The sequence below is a fragment of the Gallus gallus genome, chromosome 1, assembly GCF_016699485.2.
Source record: "Gallus gallus isolate bGalGal1 chromosome 1, bGalGal1.mat.broiler.GRCg7b, whole genome shotgun sequence".
In the NCBI taxonomy this organism is placed as follows: Eukaryota; Metazoa; Chordata; class Aves; order Galliformes; family Phasianidae; genus Gallus; species Gallus gallus.
Genome location: NC_052532.1, coordinates 70,303,688 through 70,319,099, shown reverse-complemented (window position 1 = coordinate 70,319,099; position 15,412 = coordinate 70,303,688). Strand labels below are relative to the sequence as shown.

Here is a 15,412-nt window from a genome sequence, read left to right as displayed (position 1 = left end):
TGGATAGGTCCTTCTTATTTCACTTGACAAAACCTTGACCATTTTCATATTGTTCTGTTCTCTTTTCCATTTCTCAGTTCAGTTTTCAGTTCAGTTGTGTTGAGTCGAAACTGTGCCCATCTCTCTGCCATGAGTTCAAAAGCTGTCAGGGTTTTGTGGCAAGTGATGTTGTAGTGCAGATGTTAACTGTGCATCGGGACTCTGTCTTTACACTTTGGGCTTGACAATGTGAATATAAAAATGTCAGAACTGTGCTTCCCATAAGGTAGGCACACAGTCCCATTCTGCCCAAGTTTAGTTGTGTCTATGGTGTTTTGACTCAAGCAAGCATCCCTGCACACCTGTGAGGAGCTGTGCATGTGCCTGCCTGTGCTCCAATGTGCCATGGTGTGTGGGTTTTGGATAAAAGACTTCTTTTCTCAATGTGTCATTGGATAACTCTGCTTTTTGGATAGCTGAAGGAGTTGATTCTTCTCTGAGCCACTGTTCTTTTTATCTGTAAAATTGCTTTCCCTTCAGAATTCACTTGATATTGTGGCTTAAAATGCTTCCTAAGAATCAAGATAGTAACCATTATTTGTGATGTTTTTAGTTGTACTTAAATAACTGCTTTCAGAGAACATCATATTTGATATCTGGAAATGAAATGTATGTAATTCTTTCCTGTCTTGGTGCCTTGTAGGTGAGTGTTGCAGCAAAGATGGCCCAAAGGATGTCCTTTGGCTTTTATAAATATAACAACATGGAGTTTGTCCGAATGAAAGGGCCCCAAGGGAAAGGACATGCAGAGATGGCAGTGAGTAGAGTTCCTACTGGCGACACTTCACCGTATGGAACAGAAGAAGATTCAAATCCAGACTCCCCAGTGCATGAGAGAGTAAGTAGACTGACCCAAGTTTAAGCATGAATATATTTTACTTCAAAGTCAGTGGGTAGACTGAAGCTGGAATTAACTGACATGGTGGTTCTGAACTTAGTTTTGCATGTGTATATTTTGAATATATTCAGTATATCATAGAATCACAGAATGGCCTGGGTTGAAAAGGACCTCAAAGATCATCTAGTTTCACCCCTCTTGCTATGTGCAGGGTCGCCAACCACTAGACCAGGCTGCCCAGAGCCACATCCAGCCTGGCCTTGAGTGCCTCCAGGGATGGGGCATCCACAACCTCCTTGAGCAACCTGTTCCAGTGCGTCACCACCCTCTGAGTGAAAAACTTCCTCCTAATATCTAACCTAAACCTCCCCTGTCCCAGTTTAAAACCATTCCCCCTTGTCTTATCACTATCCACCCTCGTAAACAGTTGTTCTCCCTCCTGTTTATGCGCTCCCCATATGCAGATGGATTTTAGTCACAGTTTCCCTAGAGCAAGTACTGAATACAGAGAAGAATGCGTGATTCATATTTCTGGAGGAGTGTTTTGTTGAAACAACAGCAGTGTTGATGCCAGGGAAAATGATGGTTCTGTCTATTTTCTATGAAAATTAATAGATTCCATTTCTGTACAAGATGGGGTTTACCTAGAAACATGGAATTTGTATGTGGTGTAGCTTTCGTACTAAACCTCACAGGTATTTTTTGAGGAGTTTTATGGAGAGATTTTGCCAGCAGTGAGAAGATTATGATATTAAAACAAGGACTGTACATCTAGATGCAGAACTGTCATTATGCATGTGCTTAATTCTAATGCAAGCACAGTAAAGTATCAATAAAGTAAGTCCAGAGATGTTGATTTGGCCCTTAATCAATCCGAGGCATTGTTTTTAGTTATGACATTTAACCTAGTTAGTGAGGATTAGACAGTGTGCCTTCAAAATATCTGTTCAGATGTGTCCTGACCCAGGCAGTGTGATTACTGATTCCTGTGTAACATCACTAAGCCTGTAGTTGGTAGACCTACAGAACTGCTTCCAGAGGTGTCCATGGAAGAGTGTGACTTCTGGATTCTTAAAAGGCCAAATGAGCAGTCAGCACTGAGCTCAGTAATTGAATGTGTGTGCTCTGTACTGTGGAGATACAGCCTGAAGAAACCATGCCTGATGGGACTTCCTGAGCTTTTAGTTACCAGGCTTCTAGTGTCTCTGATGTATCACTGTTGCTCTTTGCTAATGGCTTTAATGGCCCTTTGTCTGTTTCTGGTTTACCCTCCAGGTGTGATAAGAAATGACTACAAAATTAAAAAGAAATTGAGACAAGCATAGATTAGAGATCAAGTGCACTTATGGGAGGATCATTTGGGTGATAGAATGCCTCTTTTTTTTTTTTAATATTGATGACAGAGGGATAGCATAAGGGCTTCTTCAGTGCAACACCAATGTGGTTTGGCTATCATTCTCAGTTGCGTTATCACCTCCCTCCATATTTGCAAGGACAGATACAAGCAGTGTCAGATCTTATTTTAGAAAACATTACAGGACTGTTAAATCAACAGTGTGAGAAAGGAAGGCTGAGATGAGAGAAATTATTTCTATAGAGAAATAATAGATATGTAGTTGAACGTTGATTTGGCTTTTGTGTCATGTTCTTGGGTTAGGCAATTGCCCTGTGACCCTGCTTCACAGCCAGTGACATTTACAGTGATCTCATGTGGCATCCATTTAACCTGGGAAACAACTACCCTGTGCTTAACCAAAGAGATGGTGATGCACAGTTTTGTGTCCACTAAGTACATTCTTAGCTTATTAAGTCTCCTGCATATCAACATGCAAAAATAAGGTTGACATTCTTGGTGCCTAAATAAATTATTGATCCTTTGTGACTGTAAATCCTTGTGAAAAGTGATCATATGGCAGCTCTGGAGAGGAAGGGTTTTTTTTATTTTTTTATTTTTCACATTACAGTTAAGGGTGCTGATGCATCAAAATATCTTCATTTCAGTGAGCATCTTGAAGCTGAGGTGACTCTGCAGTTGACATTCTCTGACCACTATGCTAAAACTTGCCGCTAGATGCCAGTTGTGATTGAGTTTTAAATGTGACTGCCTTGTGGCATGTTTCAGACTAAAAAGTCATCAACAAAATTTTCTCCAGCATTTCTTCTTTTCTCTTTCAGCTCACATCTTTCAGCACACCACCAACCCCAGAACGCAACAATCGCCCATCCTTTTTCTCCCCATCTCTTAAGAGAAAAGTGCCCCGAAATCGAATTGCTGAGATGAAAAAATCCCACTCAGCGAATGACAGCGAGGAGTTCTTCAGAGATGATGATGGTGGAGGTGAGACAAGTAACATCAGCTAAACAGACTTTCAGAGAGAAGGGGAAACACATCTGTGGAAAGGGATCCCCATGCTGGATTTTTCAAAAGGTTTGCAGCATGAAAAACAGAGCTCCACAGAAAGTCCAACACTGGTGCCACTCCGAATCTGAGTTCACAGGTTTAGCATCTATTTGAAGGAAGGCCGGAGACCAACTTGCCTCCATGTTTAATTATACAAAGGCTACAGTGTGGATCAGTTACTATGTAGTATGATGGGAAGAGCGGCTTTCTCAGTTGGAGTCCCGCTGTCCTGGTTTATTTCTCCTGGAGGCTGCAGGAGATAGGCTGGGGTTCAAAGCTTTTATCCAGCAGCTTTCCATTAGTGGTGATGGTGCCTACTCAATATACTAGGCCTGATCCCATCATACTTGATCATAATGATGAACATTCTTATTATTTTCATTTTCTATTCCTTTACAAATATTTGACTGAACAAATTACATTCTTTTCCAAACATTTTATTGCATGCAAATAATACAGCATACATACAAAATATTGGGTTGTGTGCTTTTGTTTACAGTTCTGACCTTACTGTTCCTGGGCCTTATTTAAAAATATATGTATATAGTTTTTAAAATGAATATTCTAAAAGCTTATGCTTGGAAGTTTAATTTACTCAAGAATGGGCTTCCTAAAAGGAGAAATACCTACATTAGATTTCTTAATGAATTGTAGAAACCTGAGTGTCTTACCAGTGTTTAATCAGGCACTGCAGTAGTGAAATTCCATTATTATTACCTTTTTTTTCCCAGAAGGGAAAAAGCTGACCTCATTTCACCCAGAGTTGGGATTATTGTAGCTAAATTCTGCTATATCTTGGCCTTGTTGGTGAAGAATAACTGACTCCTCTGAAGGTCAGTGGTGTTCTGGATCTGACCAGTGCTGCTGCAGACCTGACCCCAGCACAGACAGACCTGATGTGGGCAGGAACAGCCCGAGAGACTTCACTTGCTTTTGCTGTGTGCGAGCATGACACAGCAGGAGAATTGATCCTATTATTGCTACCAGAGTAAGGTCATTCTGACCTGATTGCCACGGTGCTGTTGACATAGTTCTAATACGTGGGAAGAGAGAATAGACTGTTTGGCCATACCTGTTTACAGGAAAGGAAATCAAGTTTTTCTAATCCTGTGGTGTTACGTGCATTGCCAGATTAGCTGCCACTTTTTGCTTTGCTTCTGGTTGATCAGAACCTATTTTTAAGCATGTGATTCTCAGAGCTTGTATCAGACTGGTCCAGGAATATGTTTACTTCATGTGCTTTTTAGCCCCGTGGGATAGGGCTAAGTTTGACAGAGGAATGGAGGGTACACTTAAGAACACTGGAAAGATGTAACTCATGCATTTGTGTCTACAGCTATAATAATCTCTAGCTTACAGTGGATTCAGTGTCTTTTTGTTCTAAATTATATTTGTGGATCTCTAACTTTAGAGGAAACTAACTTTGGCAGAAGGATCTGAGGTTTGTCTTGGGGAATGCACGGAGATCACAGTGAACTTGCTTACTAACACTGACTCCCCCTGCATCTTGTAGATGACAATCTTCTTCATTAGATGGAATTTTCTTTCTCTTACACTTCAACATGGGTAACTACTTTGTAAGGATATTCTATTATTTTATATACAAAGGAGGGCTGGACTAGGACTTTGCTTGTGCAGGTTCTTAATTCCCTCTCCTCCTCCCTCTTCTAGCTGGCCTATTAGTGGATGATGGTTTACTACTGCTGCCAGCTGTTGCTGTAGTTCATTAGCTTCAATGTAAATAGTGAATTCTGTATTGGGCACACTCAGACTAATTCAAAAATAAATGACACGCACGTGTGATTCATCTCTAGAAGCAGTTGGGTATTCTTTTTCTTTTTTTTTTTTCTTTGACTTCCAGAAGCTTTCATTGAGTCTTACAGTGAATTACAGAAAGTACAATCACTTTAAAATTTGCTGCCTTCTACCTTTACAGATCTGCACAATGCAACAAATCTGAGATCGCGTTCCTTATCTGGAACAGGACGGTCTCTGGTGGGGTCGTGGCTGAAACTGAACAGAACAGATGAAAATTTTCTACTCTATGCACACTTAACTTACATCACTTTGCCATTGCATCGGATTTTAACAGGTGAGTTTTAAGATGCATTACCTATAAAAAGTTATTTGGTTCTCCCAGATTTCCCTGTGTTGTGTCTATTAAAATAGAGGAACAAGCTTTTCTCTGAAAGGAAATGTAACCTCAACAAACCCCATTTGCTGACTGTAGCAGCACATCAGTGTAAACAAGCAGAATGGCGTCAAATTGTTCTCAGGCTTTGGGCTGGTTTTCCTTTGTGAGGGTTCGAGCAAGGTGGTGGTTTTTACTTCCAGAGGAATGTTAGTGGCTTTATATGAGATATAAATACTGAAATATAAAGTTCATCAACTTCCTGAGTGCAAGTCAATTCATTGTGTGCCTATCCGCTGAGCAGTAGATGTATGTAGCAGAGACCTGTGACTGAGAGAGCTATGGAAAGGTAGCTTTGGAATTCAGTGACCTCCTCTGCCAGTGCTGAGTCCTAGATTTGTTTTCTAAATGTGTGTGTTCAGCTCGATTTTCAGAGTGCACTTGCAACCCAGAAGGCCAGCTGTATCCTGGGCTTCATCAGAAGAGGGGTAGCCAGTAGGGTGAGGGAGATGATTGTCTCTGCCCTCATGAGGCCCCATCTGGAGTGCTGCATCCAGACCTGGGACCCCCAGCACAAGAAGGATGCAGAGCTGTTGGAGCAGGTCCAGAGGAGGGTCACAAAGATGATAAAAGGGCTGGAGGATCTCTTCTATGAAGATGAATTGAGGGAGCTGATGTTGTTCAGGTTGGAGAAGAGAAGGCTCCAGGGAGACCTCGCTGTGGTCTTCCAGTACCTGTAAAGGAACTTATAAGCAGGAAGGGGAGCAACTATTTACATGGTCTGGTAGTGATAGGACAAGGGGAAATGGCTTTAAACTGAAAGAGGGAACATTTAGTTTGGATGTTAGGAAAAAGTTCACTCAGAGGGCGGTGATGCACTAGAACAAGTTGCCCAGAGAAGCTGTGGATGCCCTATCCCTGGAAGTGGTCAAGGCCAGGTTGGATGGGGCCCTGGGAAGCCTGAGCTCGTGGGTGACAACCCTGCCCACAGTAGAAGGGTTGGAGCTCCATGATCTTTAAGGTCCCATCCAACCTAAGCTGATCTATATATCTATGAATACAGTGTCACAATAAGTTGTATTTTTTAACCTGAAGGCAGGTACTGAGGTTTCAGTTGTTTTACCCAAATAATCCTTGTATGCCTGAAATTACAGGTGAGCCAAGGAAAACTACTTATCTGTTTAAACTCTAGCAATCAGCAGGCATGCTAGCCTCTCTGGGATATAGCTTGCAGTATGAGGGGAGCTCCTGGGACTCTGGGATACTTAAACACTATTGCTTTCTCAGTTTTCTTAAGCATTCTGTTCTCCGTAAATAGCACTACAAATACAGTGGTAATTTCTTGCATCTGTATGTTACTAGTGTTACTGTCCACTCTCTTCATGCATTCTAAGTGAAGCCCTGAAATGCTTTCTTTCTGAAAGTACACACTGACTATCTCAGATTACAAAGAAAGTTTGATACAGGTGGAAAATAGCAGTGGTTGTGCCTCAGATACCTAACTCTAAATTCTTGATTTGAATTAAGTTGTCAGCCCCTGCAATAAAGTTATGATCACAGAGCAATTTGAAGTTCTGTCACTAACCTTTGAAGAGCCTTCTAACTTCATCTGTGAATTTAATCTTTCTCTTCCCATGCACCAGGTCAGATGACTTTTGAGGTTTGTGTAGGCTATAGGCTTTTGATCAGTGCCTGCTTCTTTTTGTCTGGGTCTAAAAAGAGAACATATATATTACACAGTGGTTATTTCCAGACTGTTCCTGAAAAGTAACAGAGGAAAGAACTTGTTAATCTGTTGTAAAACAGGTTAATCATCTGCTAAAAGCGATGGGAAGAGAGCATGGGTGTGCTATTAATGTCCTTGGTTGTACTATGCTAGTGTCATAGTAATAGCTACAGTCTTCGTTTTCAAGCAGAGGTGTCAGACTCTGTTACAAAAGTATAATAGTTCCTTCTCTACAGAGAAAGAAAACTGTAGCTGATAAGGTAGAAAATTATACTTAAAGAGATGCTTCTACATTGTTTGCCATTTCACTGCATATGGGAATTGATTTCAGCTGAGAAGAAATAAAAAATTCCAGTAAGAATTGTTCCTCTATAATTAAAAGTGGAGTTTGATTTGTTTCAGCAAAATATATAATTATTAGTTATGATAATTGCGTTGGTATTGTTACAGCTAATTAGCCAGAGTTATCAAGCTTGCTCTCTCTTGCCGCAGGCATTTTAGAGTTCACACAAAATGCATTGTTCCCGTTGGCATGTAATACTTGCTCAAGTGGGTGGCACAAATGCCTCCACGCTCAAATATTTGCTTTTAGCTTGAATGTGCTGTCTGAGACTTAATTTGTTTAACGTATGGGTGCAGGAGTCAGTGCGTATATTGAGGCACACAGAAATAGGGTCTAAAATGTCTGGGTTATAAGGCAGGATTTCAATCTGCAGTTCTTCACTGTCAGAGTTTACTTTAGCATGGCACATCAGGTAGAGCCTATTTGCAGTCCTTCTCATAGTGAGTGCATTAGTGTCAGTGCTAGCTTTCCTGCAGGAAGGGAACGTTATGGAAAGACGTTCATCTCCTTTGGGTAGCTGAGGGAAGCCTATACTGCAAAACTGAAATCCTAGGAATAGCAATCGAAGTATATTCAAAAATATTTGGACTCCATGCTAAACAACCCATAGCCTTTAGAGTGCAGGGGTGTAGACTTCAGGCTATAAAATAGATGAGACTGTTAAATTGCTTGTGTGCACATCTTCAGAGCCAAAAATCGTCTTAAGGTTTTTGAGGATGGTGCATTTCTCACTTCAAGAAGAATTAAAACAAAAACAAAAAAACATTGGCATATCCTTTCTTGCTTAAACTTTTTTTCTTTGGAAGATTGCCACTCTCTCCATGTCTAGACACATGTCATTTCATGCCACTATAAATGATACTTAGGTCAGATATCATGTCTATGTGATGGGATATACTTGAGGCTTAGCATCTTTCAGGGAGGGAGGAATTGGATCAGGCTTCATTCATAGGCAAAATTTCATGCTAGTTGTGTTTTGAATCCCGTTAGTGGTGTAACAAGGGGTGTATGCTGCAGTCCAGAATTGCTTGTGTGGTGGCTACTTCCAGGAGCCTCCTAAGTGTGCTGTTTCTCTTTGTTTCTCTCCCTTCCCCAGATATCCTGGAAGTGCGGCAGAAACCAATTCTGATGACATAGCAGAGAGCGGGCACAGCCTTGGAGCCTTGTTGCCAAGTGCCTAACCTCAGCAGTTTTCTGTGCTAACACTACCATCTAGTGTCAGGAACATAAACCTCCGCAGAAAAAGGGAAGTCAAAGAATACCAGCCGATCAAAAGTGCCTCTTTCTTCCTTCCTCTGCTGTCATACACCATATGCACACTTGCAGTACATCACTTGAGTGTTTCCGACTGGAAGAGGACTTTCAGCAAAACAAAAGAAGGGGCTGTGTCTGAAACATGCCATTGCTTAATGAACAGTTTATTACTGTGTTTACTTTATAACTGAGAAACCAACAACGTGTACAGAATGTGTTAAACTTTATATTCTTTGAAAGAAACAATTTCATAATGATGTACTAATGAACGTTGTTCCATTGACTCTCGCCCATACTCTCCTTGTTGGATTGGCTTGGTGTGTGTGAGCGTGTGTACATGTTGGGACTGAAGGGATAAGACTAATTCCTGCTGAGGGAGGAAAAGATGCTATATAAACGCATTACCATTTGGTTACGTGCAGTGGGTTAGGTCGGAGATTGAAAGAGGCTTAAAATGTTCCCATTTGTTCATGTGTCAGTGTTAGGACAGGAGAACTCTGCTGACAAATGCCTGTATCTACCAAAGAACAGCAACATTTTCATCCTCAAGAACTGGGGAAGAAACTGAGCCAGGGAAAAGAAGGCTAAAATGTGCTGCTATAGTAAAGCTGAGGTTCATATCCACTACTAATGCTGCTTATCTCTTTTAGCTGAGTCCATGCGAGTCAGAGGCTGAAGTGGAAAAACTGGAAACCTCACATGGACTCCAGAAACTTAAAATCTTATTGATAACCAACATCCTCCTGCATGCACTGGACCATAGTACGAAAAGTTGTCCTTGTGGCATGAGAGCTGATTAATGTCTGGGCAGCTTTCCCAGATTCTTCTTTTCCTGGTCACATTCTGCTGTACTGTTACATGCCGAAGCACAAGGAGTCTTCTTTCAAGGCAGAAGGTTTAAATGTGATCCTGCTCTGAAAAGTGACCAAAAATGTCATAGTGGGAGGTTTGAAAGTTGTGTCAGGAGCTCTCAGGAAAAATGCCTTATGTTTACAGGTAAAATGCAGCTTTCTCAGAACAACGCAACTACTGTCCTTGACACGTGAAATCTAAATGATGAGATGTTGAGTCTACTGCAGCTGGATTCACCACATGGATGTGGCAGCTAGCCATAGGTCGCTTTATTTATAGCTGCCTAACTGGCGAAGCAAAGCGTGGGGTAGCATGAGGCACTCTGATATACGCACAAAGATCAATAGAGAGTGAAGGTGGCGTTTCTGTCACTTTTCAGGCACTGAGCACCTGAACTCTAATGCTGGTGCCATTCTTACCATTATGATGTGTGCTCTGAGCCCGGACCTTTTGTCTCCCTCAAACTCAACCTTTCCCAAAGTGCTGTGTTATTCTCTTAGTACCATCTGATGACTTAACTTCTCAGATAGGACTTTCTGCTTCTGCAAGTTTCATGGGAATGACTCCACTTCAGCATTAAATATAGATTAACTGTCATTCAGCCCAATGTGATGAATCCAGTGTGGTAAGGAGGTCTTTTCTTGTTTGAGGCTAGACCTGGCAGTAGTCACCTTTGTCCAGAGTGATGGCATTTCTGAAACTGGCAGCATGAGTGCATAACAGGGACGTCTGACCATTTTCTGCTTGCTTCAGATGTTTTGTGACAGCATTAGAAAAAAAAAAAAAAAGTTCCCTTTGTCATTGCCAGCACGGCCACTTTGCATGCTGCAGACTGAGTTTTACTCTGTAGGAGTGTGCAGTTCATGTGAGGCTGTTCATACAGTCTAACTTGAGGCGTGCAGGTGAGGTATCCGGGCCACCTTACCAGAGAGGTGGACTCCTGAAAGAGCAACTGAAATGTTCTCTCAGGGAACTTCATAGGCAGCCCAGGTGCTTGCTTGAGATCCCTGGCAGTGCACCTAATGCCAGACAGTGCAAATACTCTCCCTCCCTATATCCATGCTAAGTTGTCTTCGGCTAGGAGGCCTGTCCTACTCAGAAGCCTCTGAAGATGTTCCATATTGTGCATTTTCATATTGGGATGGGAAAGCAGTGCTGTTTCCTTTAAATAGTCACTAGGGAGGGGAGAGAGGGTTAATATTTGTCCTGCAACTGACAATTGATAATGGTTTGGTCAAACAGAAACAATGAGCACTGATTGGAACCTGAGTGGTAGGTGCCTGAGTACTGCCTAGTCAAAAGTAACTTTTAATGCATTTTCATACCAGTGTGTGAAGTTCAGACAACTTGATTTCATGTGGTCTGAAAGACTTGAGCAGAACTTGCATAAGATTTTTAAGCAAATGACAAATGAGGAAAGATTCTGAAGTAGCAGAAAGGCAATGTTATGGAAGGGACAGTGCAAACCTCAAATCTAATAAGCAAGAAGTACTGTCTGCTCTGTTACGTGTACGTGGATGAATCTGATGTCTGGTTTTTGAAGGGCTGAATGTAAAAGTCCTGTAGAAGGGTTAATTGATGTATTTTATCCTGTTAGCAGATGTGCAGTATATGCATTGAAGGCTCAACTTTTTTAGTACAAAAGGGCTACAGGTATGCCCAGATGGATATTGCTGGTAAACAGAGATGAAAATATTTATTGAATGTCTGGTACTTTTGGGAGCGGATTAGATTTACTCCGTTCTCAACTCTTCAGTCTCTAAACAACCAACTTACAGTTCTTGTGTGTGATGAATTTCCTTACATTGTTATCAGGTGAGGGGGTGGGGGGGGAAATGTGTATTTTATTTTGCTTTTAAGTAATCCCTAAAAAATTGTAATGTATTATCCTCATACAGACAGACTGACAGGGAAGATGATACAAGTTTTGTCTGGGTCAGGGTGGCACAGCTGGGCCTTTAGCTTGCCATTGCACTATACCAAAAAAGAAAAGGGAATGTTAGTTAGAAACCTCTTACACTTTTAATTTGGGGAGTGGGGAGGGTTAAATTCTATGCTCTGAAGCACTAAACCAATAGATTTGAGCCTCTGTTGGCCATTTAAATTGCTGAGAAATGAACCGGAATGTTCTGCATGCTGTAAGGACTGTAGCAACGTACCGCTGTTGATGTCCTGGCTGTTGGAGTATGGTGATTTTCATTATATTTATGTTGATGCTTGGCAACAGCTTTATCTGAGAAGGCAGCACTGCTAACAAATTTGGGTTGCTTTGCAGAATCGTTTTATTAATTTACAGAATCTGACCATCCCTCGACACCGGGTTAGCTTCCTTCATCCTGCCCATTCACTCCCTCTGGGGACCTGAGGCTTACTGCTTCAACTCTTCACTGATGTTGCAGTTGACATCTGACAATATACAAGGCTGTACATTTTTTTTTTCAGCTTGCACGGATTTTTCACTCTTATAAATTTAGCATGTAGAAAGCTTTTGATTTGTAAAGAAAGCTCTTAAATTACTTGTTTTGTATTAGCAGATTATTGCTTTGCCTTAGAGACCACAGTGTATGTAAAATCACATTCTCTTAGTGCCAGCCAGCGCAGGATGGGATCCAAGTCTGCTTTGAAAAGAAGCCATTTCTAGAAATTCAGCAAATCTTTCAGCTGTCTTGGCAAATCCAGTCTGTATGGCTTCATGTTCCTTCTTTTTTGTTCTCTCAGTCTTCATTGTTTACAAGACTTGAGCATGTTGGGATGTGAATCCACGTTACTCAGTTTTCCATTTCTGGGCACAGTGTGCTTTCCTGAAGAGAGAGTTGTTTGCAAGAGTGATTTTTCAGAGTACAGTGTTTTGTCTGAAGTGTATTATTTTACCACATTTTAAATGAACAGTCGGGTCCCTGGTTTTGCAAACAGATTTCTTTTGGCAGACCCTCACGTGCAGAGTCCTGTGCTAGTCACTGAAGTTCTCCATGGACATGGAGTCTGCATAAAGAGTCTACGTGTTTAGGCTTTTGAGCTGCTTCTTGCCAGTCACGAATGTTTCGCTTTCCAGATGATTGCTTGCCCTGTAGTCTAAAGCTTCCCCTTATTAAAGATGTAAAATCTTTAAAAGTGCCTAAGTCCTGTTGTTACCCAATAAGGTTTAAGAACGAAAGAAGAACTGTTATTTAGGAACAGAATACACTTAAATTCTGTGTGGTGTATAGCAGTGTCGGGAAATAAGTTTGTAGTTCTTGGAAGAACTGTCCATCTCCTACAGGCTCGCCCTTCTTGTTAGGTTCTCGTGGTCTTCAGAGGTCATGGCTGAAAGCTCTGGAAAATGGAGATCTTGCGGTCAGAGCAGTTGGATGTCTGTGAATGCCTTATCTTGTTCTGTGTGATATAGCTGAAAGTGTGTGGCGCTGGTGTGTAACAAAAATTGTGTCAAAAATAGGTGCAGTAGAATCCAGTGAAAGATACTGTTAAATAAGTAGCTCTTACATCAAACGTTATGAAACACTATTTTACACCAGAACATGGGTGTTTGGATGCTTGGTAAAGAAAATAGAAGACTGCAAGAAGGTTACAATGTTGAACGTTCTCTGTGAGTGTGTGTGTGTGTGTGTGTATATATAAATACTCTCAGCTTAATTTTATCGAACAAACACATGTTGCATGGTTTGTTTTTTGCCTCATTGATCATCAGTGTTGATTAAAAGATGCTGGGTTGGAAATCTTGCTGGTACTATATTGAGCCCTAGAAACAAAGTGCAAGGAGAACCTTTGTGCACCAAAAACAGTTGATTTTGTGTATGGCAGCAGCGAAGAAGGTGTTGGACCCTGCAGCCAATAAACAGACCTCTTAAACGACCACAAACTTTAAGTGTTTTCTCTCTACCATGCCTGGTGGTTTTTGAGTTTGAATGCATTGGCATTGATTGATTGGTTTGAATGCACGTGTGGCACTCTGTGGCACTCGTAATAAGTATTGCCGAATAGACACTCATGAGAAAAGATTTCCTCTTCATTTTTATCCCACTTTGGGCAAAGCTTAACTTAACTCTGCTTGCTGAATCAAGTTGTATGAAGGGAAAGGGACGGTTCAAGTCACTGTGCTCCTGAGTCTATTTTAAAAGTCTGTTTGAGTTTTCCGTTTGATACTGACACTTAAAATAAAAGCAAACAATAAAACAACTGAAAATAGCCCACAGAAAACAAACAAAAAAACAACAACAAAGCAAAACCAAACAGCAGAAAATCAGCCCTTATAAACAGGTGTTTTCTTTTAAACTAAGCTAGGTAGCCGTAAGTATTTAGGCTTGACTAGAGTTTAATATTGAGAGGTGGTTGGCTACAGGGATTTCTTCCAGATAAATTTAGGAAGAACTTCAATATAGACCTGTACAGTATAGTTAAAATGAGGTTGCTCTTTAGTTCTTACCTGCTTTTGCTAACTTAAGTTGTACTTAGCGACATTGAGTCATTTTTTATTTGGAGGATTGCAAGGCACTGCATCTTCCCTCTCTCTGTGACTAACGCTTCATAGTAGGCAGCTTCAGGGGGTAGGCTTCTACATAAAAATAGTTAAAATGAAACACAAACCAGTTGTAAATTTAAGGTGGTGGCACTGATGCAAATTTTAATTCATATGCAAACTAGTGTGTTCATCGAAACCTGATGCCACCTGGAAATAGAGTGCCTTATGCCTGCACTAAGAAGTCTGGATGCGTTGCTTTGCTCTTGAAGATTGGGAGGTTGGTAGAGCCCACTTCTCCATTCCTGCTTTTCCCTGCAAGCGTGGCATTACACTGTGCTTGGAAAAAGAGAATGATAGATCATCAAGGAACAAGAAGAGTTGTTATTCAAGCTTGGTTCCCCACGAGGAATTCTGAATTCCATGCTTCCTGTTAAGTATATCCATAGATAACCTGCTCATCTTCTCCTTCTGTATGCATAGTTGATAACTCATGGCAATCATTCTGACTTCATTTTAAAGGTAAGAAAACACTTGTTTTCAGAAATTGTCAGTGATGTTGTATTTGGTACATGACCTATGGTTTTCTCTTCAGTATTGGATATTTGCTTTTTACAGTGGAGAAACCCTCTGCAGGTTTTCTGTGAGAGCGTAGTCAACAGAACTACCATTGCAGGTAAGAGGAATGTGTGAAGTGCCCACTGGTTTAGGTGGGGTTCCAAAACCAGAAATGAAACAAAATCTTATGTCACTTACGGTGAAAGATAGCAAACCAAAGTCAGAAACTTCTACATATATGCTTAATTACCTGAGTTTGCATATTCTAGTGTCTATGAAGCCTATGCTGATTTGCAGAGATGACCGGTTTCTGCACAGCCTCTCAGTAAATGTTGTTCCTAATTGTAATTCCCACAAAACTGGTGACAATGAATACCTATTTTGATTATAATGCTTACTAATATTCAGGATGTCTGGGTAGAAATAGAAGGATTTGTATCTTCTGTCTTTGAGAAACGAAGATCATGTTTTATCTGAGCAGAAGCCTGCCAGAAACTTGGAAAGGTGCATCAGTGACTGTCAAACAGTGTAATTCTTTTCTAGCTGTATTCTCGTGTTGTGTAGCATCACCATCCTTCTCTTGGTTCTCGTGTGCCACTCCTGTTTTGTGCAGCTCCATAACATAACTTGCAGAGTGGCGTAGAGGTTGTCATCCACTCACCTTCTATTGAATAGCCAAGGAAGTTTGTTGCTCTTCTGTCTGAACTCTTTCACAGTTTGAAATGTCGTGTTATCTGGAAGGCTGTGTTACTCAGAGCTGCTCAATTGGCTGTTGCTCTTAATTTGGCTTTCAGTTTGTCTTTAGCACTAGAATGAT

The 15,412-nt window shown here is 41.0% G+C and overlaps 1 protein-coding gene across 4 annotated transcripts in view; it reads left to right on the top strand.

Annotated features, from left to right (window-relative positions):
* The window catches only part of KIAA0930 (uncharacterized protein KIAA0930 homolog), a 67,913-nt gene extending 54,480 nt beyond the window's left edge, over positions 1-13,433 (top strand). For all 4 annotated transcript variants that reach the window (XM_025142307.3, XM_416465.8, XM_046943912.1 and 1 more), the window contains 4 exons: positions 683-877; positions 3,053-3,215; positions 5,215-5,370; positions 8,575-13,433. In XM_025142307.3, the coding sequence (XP_024998075.1) occupies positions 683-877; positions 3,053-3,215; positions 5,215-5,370; positions 8,575-8,615 (555 nt within the window). In that variant the 3' untranslated portion in view covers positions 8,616-13,433. The remainder of the gene's footprint in view (positions 1-682; positions 878-3,052; positions 3,216-5,214; positions 5,371-8,574) is intronic.
* Positions 13,434-15,412: the final 1,979 nt, after the last annotated feature.